Raw genomic sequence first — 3,255 nt, forward strand, 5'->3', positions numbered from 1 at the left:
TGTCTCCCGATTTGAGCTGCGTGCCTCAACGCACCCTGTTTTGTGGAGTGCGCTGTGGCATTCCAAGGAACCAGAGATCGCTCCACGTGAGCAGTCGTAAGATTCGTAAGCCTTCGTTTTCTCGAAGTGTCCTGCATAACGTTATAGTGTCGAACGCGTCCTGCCCTCGTATCCTGACGAACCGCAAAGCTCGGCGGGGATCCGCTCTCGCCGTCCTTGACGCCACTGACCAATCCAAAATTATGGTCCCGTCCGGCTCCAGCGTGAAATTGTTGGGAGTTAAGGCTGCAATCTCGGAACGACAACTCGCCGTTATCCACGCAGGTCGAAAAACAACACGTTGCTTCCAGTCAGTCCGGCTGCGGATATATCCATCCGCCCATTCCTTTTTCAAGGGGCGCGCCTGCTTCTTCTCCAATCGCGCCGCAATCTTTTGTAACCCCAGAATCACCATGTCCGGCGGGGTTCGATCCATTTGCAACACGGACCGCAGCATCCTTGCGTGCCGCACTCTGGACTATGGCGCCGCATCTAATATTGCCGCCAAAAGGCCGCGCAGCCCTCCTCGTTGATCGGCTGTTCGTGCTTGCGGCATAAGGTTGTGAATTGCTCCGCTAGAGGCCTTCTCTGCTACCATGCTGACGGCGCACACATTTCTCGAGCCGCCTCGTTCGCTCTCCTCATATAACTTGCCCAAAGCGGGGATGCCGGTGCTTCGCCATACCACAGTCGAGCGTCGTTGGCGGATAAGCTCCATCGCCCTTCCCGACGATTGCGTCGGGCGATTTGAAGGATCTGATGAAGCGTCGGCGGTGCGGTGCGACGCCTGTGGGTATTGATGGGAGGTGGTGGAATGGATTGGGCTGCCGTAGTCCGCCGCCCACCAGCAGATTCACCAGCCGTCTGCTTCCCGTCCGCCCACGCCGCACGCACGGCTGCGCCGCCTCTACCCTCTGCACACTGCTACAGGAGAAAACAAGCAGAAAAAAAAAAGGCTGCGTCGTCAACAAGCAGGGGCCATGTACCATTGGCATTGCCCCGCCCACTGGGCAGGTCAGCGGCGGGTGGAGCGTCACGGCACGCAATCTCTCACACCGGGAGCCACACCACCGGCACTGACAGCGGTCGCACCGTGGGACGCTCCGTTCACAAGAACATCACACACAGACGAAAATACATCTCCAGCGTCTCTACAACGCAACCACTCACCACGAGGTGAAGGCTCAGGCGTGGAAAATACGAAACAAGCAACACATACACACAGAACTACAGAAAATGTTGAATCTGTCCATTTCCCAATTGCACAATTAACAGAATTAAATGTATAAAAAGAACACAGACTCACATACATCTTCCATTGACGGCCCAACCCACACACGCACATCCTCTCCACATGCTCCCAGCAGGAGCACACTCGCAGCACAACGCAACGGGCGCCCACCGGCTCTACCACCGCCTCCCGCACGCGGGTCGAGGGCAGGGAGTGGAACGCCCCACGGGGGCACGGGGCGGCCAATGACACATCCCAAGTTGTTCGGCCACAGAGTACATAGGGCACGAATCGGGATGCAGCAAACAATCAAGCAATACATCCGGAGTTAACACGCACAGGAACAAACACAAACACACAAAAAAAATCCTTCTTTTTTTCAATCACAAATAGGGTATATCGTGTCCTCCGAGATCCGTTCCACACGGGCAACAGGCGATGTGTCGTTACCGAAGCGCGCCATGAGAGCGGCGTAGTCCTCCTCCCGTACGTGATGGGCGCACATCATGCTCGGCACCACCTGCGAGTGTCCTGTCTCATTGCGGGCGTCAAGGAAGTGACAGGGCAGCACCTTGACGTATACCAACGGGTGGTACTTCACTTCATTCTCAAGAACATACCCGACCATAGAATCTTCCCCATGAAACTGGAGCAGTAAAAACTCGTGATCACGTTCCTTGCTGTACGGCAGGTACGCCAGGCGCCGCAGCGGCTTGCACGACGCCAACGCCTCCGCCACATCCCTCGACAAGGTGTAGCACCAGCCAGCCATAAACGTGTAACCTGGTAAGCCCATGTTCCCAAAACTGGAGGTGCCAACGTGGACCCCCATGTAGACCCCTCGGCGCGGCAGAAGGCGCAGGTTACCAACGAATAGCGGCACACGGAGGAATATATCATCATCACCCTTTGTAATGTAACGCGCGGAAGGGAACAAGCGGACCGCAAGGTCAAACCACATGTACGTCTTGCGGGTCATACCGACATCCGCTTCCGCACCCCAAGAGCCGTAGGAACCAACTGTTTTGTTAGTCGTCAAACGGCCCTCTTTCATTGGCAGCGCAACCACGTCGTTCCACTGCGCCGCCTCCTCCAGCATCGCGGCAGAGTAGTCGTAGCCGTGCGACGGGTGCCGCCCAAGGACGTACAGCACGAGCATCGCTCCGGTGAAGTCGTTCGCCCTCGTCGCCACCCCGGGGAACCGCCAGCACGTCGTTCGCTGCAGGTTGCGTCGTGTTCGCCTCTCTTCGTTGTCCGTGGAGGGAATGCCCAGCACAACCAGATACTCCCGCCGGCTCCACGTGTCCACAACACTGCGTGGGATGTAAGCAAGTGCTGCGTCGTCCGCTGCGTCGGCTTGCGAGTGGTGGGGATTGTTGGGTCCCGGTGCGCCATCATCGGCAGCGGTGTCGAACCTGAGGTACAGAAGATTCGTGACCGCAATGAAGAGAATCAGCAGCACGGCAACCCGCTTCAGCCTCCGTTTCACCGTTGGCAGTTTCGGCTTCGCCATGATCGCTTTCGGTGTGAGAGACTAGGAAAAAAGAAGGAGAAGAGAGTGTGGGAGCGGCAGGCGACAAGCAGAAACAACACGGCTACGCGGTGCCACGCACGTAAAAAGAGGCACGTCAGCCAACCGACCGCGCCTCCGCCGAGCAAAGGCGGAGAGAGGGAGAGGAAGAGAGGCTGAGGGGAAAAGGGCGAGCGGCGTCAGGGAGACCGTGAGTGATGGGGGCAGGGCCGCCGCGCCAGCAAATTGGGCGGCACCACAAGCACACAGGAGGCGCGGGGCCCACCGCAAGGGCTCGTCCGGCGCCTGTGGGACGCTGCGCTGCCTCCTCCCGCCATTGCGGGCCCCTCCGCACCCAAGCACGCACACTCTGCCGCAGTGGATCAACGATCCGCAACCAGCGCCTTTCTTTTTCTGTTCCTCGTCCTTTCTCACATAAATCCAACGACCCGCCGGCCGGCCACCATCCCAGAGC

General features: G+C 58.3%; 1 protein-coding gene across 1 annotated transcript, besides 5 other annotated features; it reads right to left on the minus strand.

Moving 5' to 3' along the window:
- Positions 1 to 860: a sequence feature (heterozygous, non-Esmeraldo-like haplotype).
- Positions 1 to 906: a mobile genetic element.
- Positions 861 to 1,761: a sequence feature (areas merged during assembly that could not be assigned to a particular haplotype. This can correspond to areas where the two haplotypes were merged or to regions with more than two copies in the genome that were merged during assembly.).
- On the minus strand, positions 1,650 to 2,783 carry Tc00.1047053508673.20 (UDP-Gal or UDP-GlcNAc-dependent glycosyltransferase, putative; the record flags this gene model as incomplete). Its single annotated transcript, XM_799873.1, has 1 exon — positions 1,650 to 2,783. The coding sequence occupies one exon, from the start codon at positions 2,781 to 2,783 to the stop codon at positions 1,650 to 1,652; it is 1,134 nt and encodes a 377-aa protein (XP_804966.1).
- Positions 1,762 to 2,953: a sequence feature (heterozygous, Esmeraldo-like haplotype).
- Positions 2,954 to 3,255: part of a sequence feature (areas merged during assembly that could not be assigned to a particular haplotype. This can correspond to areas where the two haplotypes were merged or to regions with more than two copies in the genome that were merged during assembly.) that runs on past the window's edge.

This window comes from Trypanosoma cruzi, genomic scaffold (genome assembly GCF_000209065.1).
Source record: "Trypanosoma cruzi strain CL Brener 1047053517007 genomic scaffold, whole genome shotgun sequence".
In the NCBI taxonomy this organism is placed as follows: Eukaryota; Euglenozoa; class Kinetoplastea; order Trypanosomatida; family Trypanosomatidae; genus Trypanosoma; species Trypanosoma cruzi.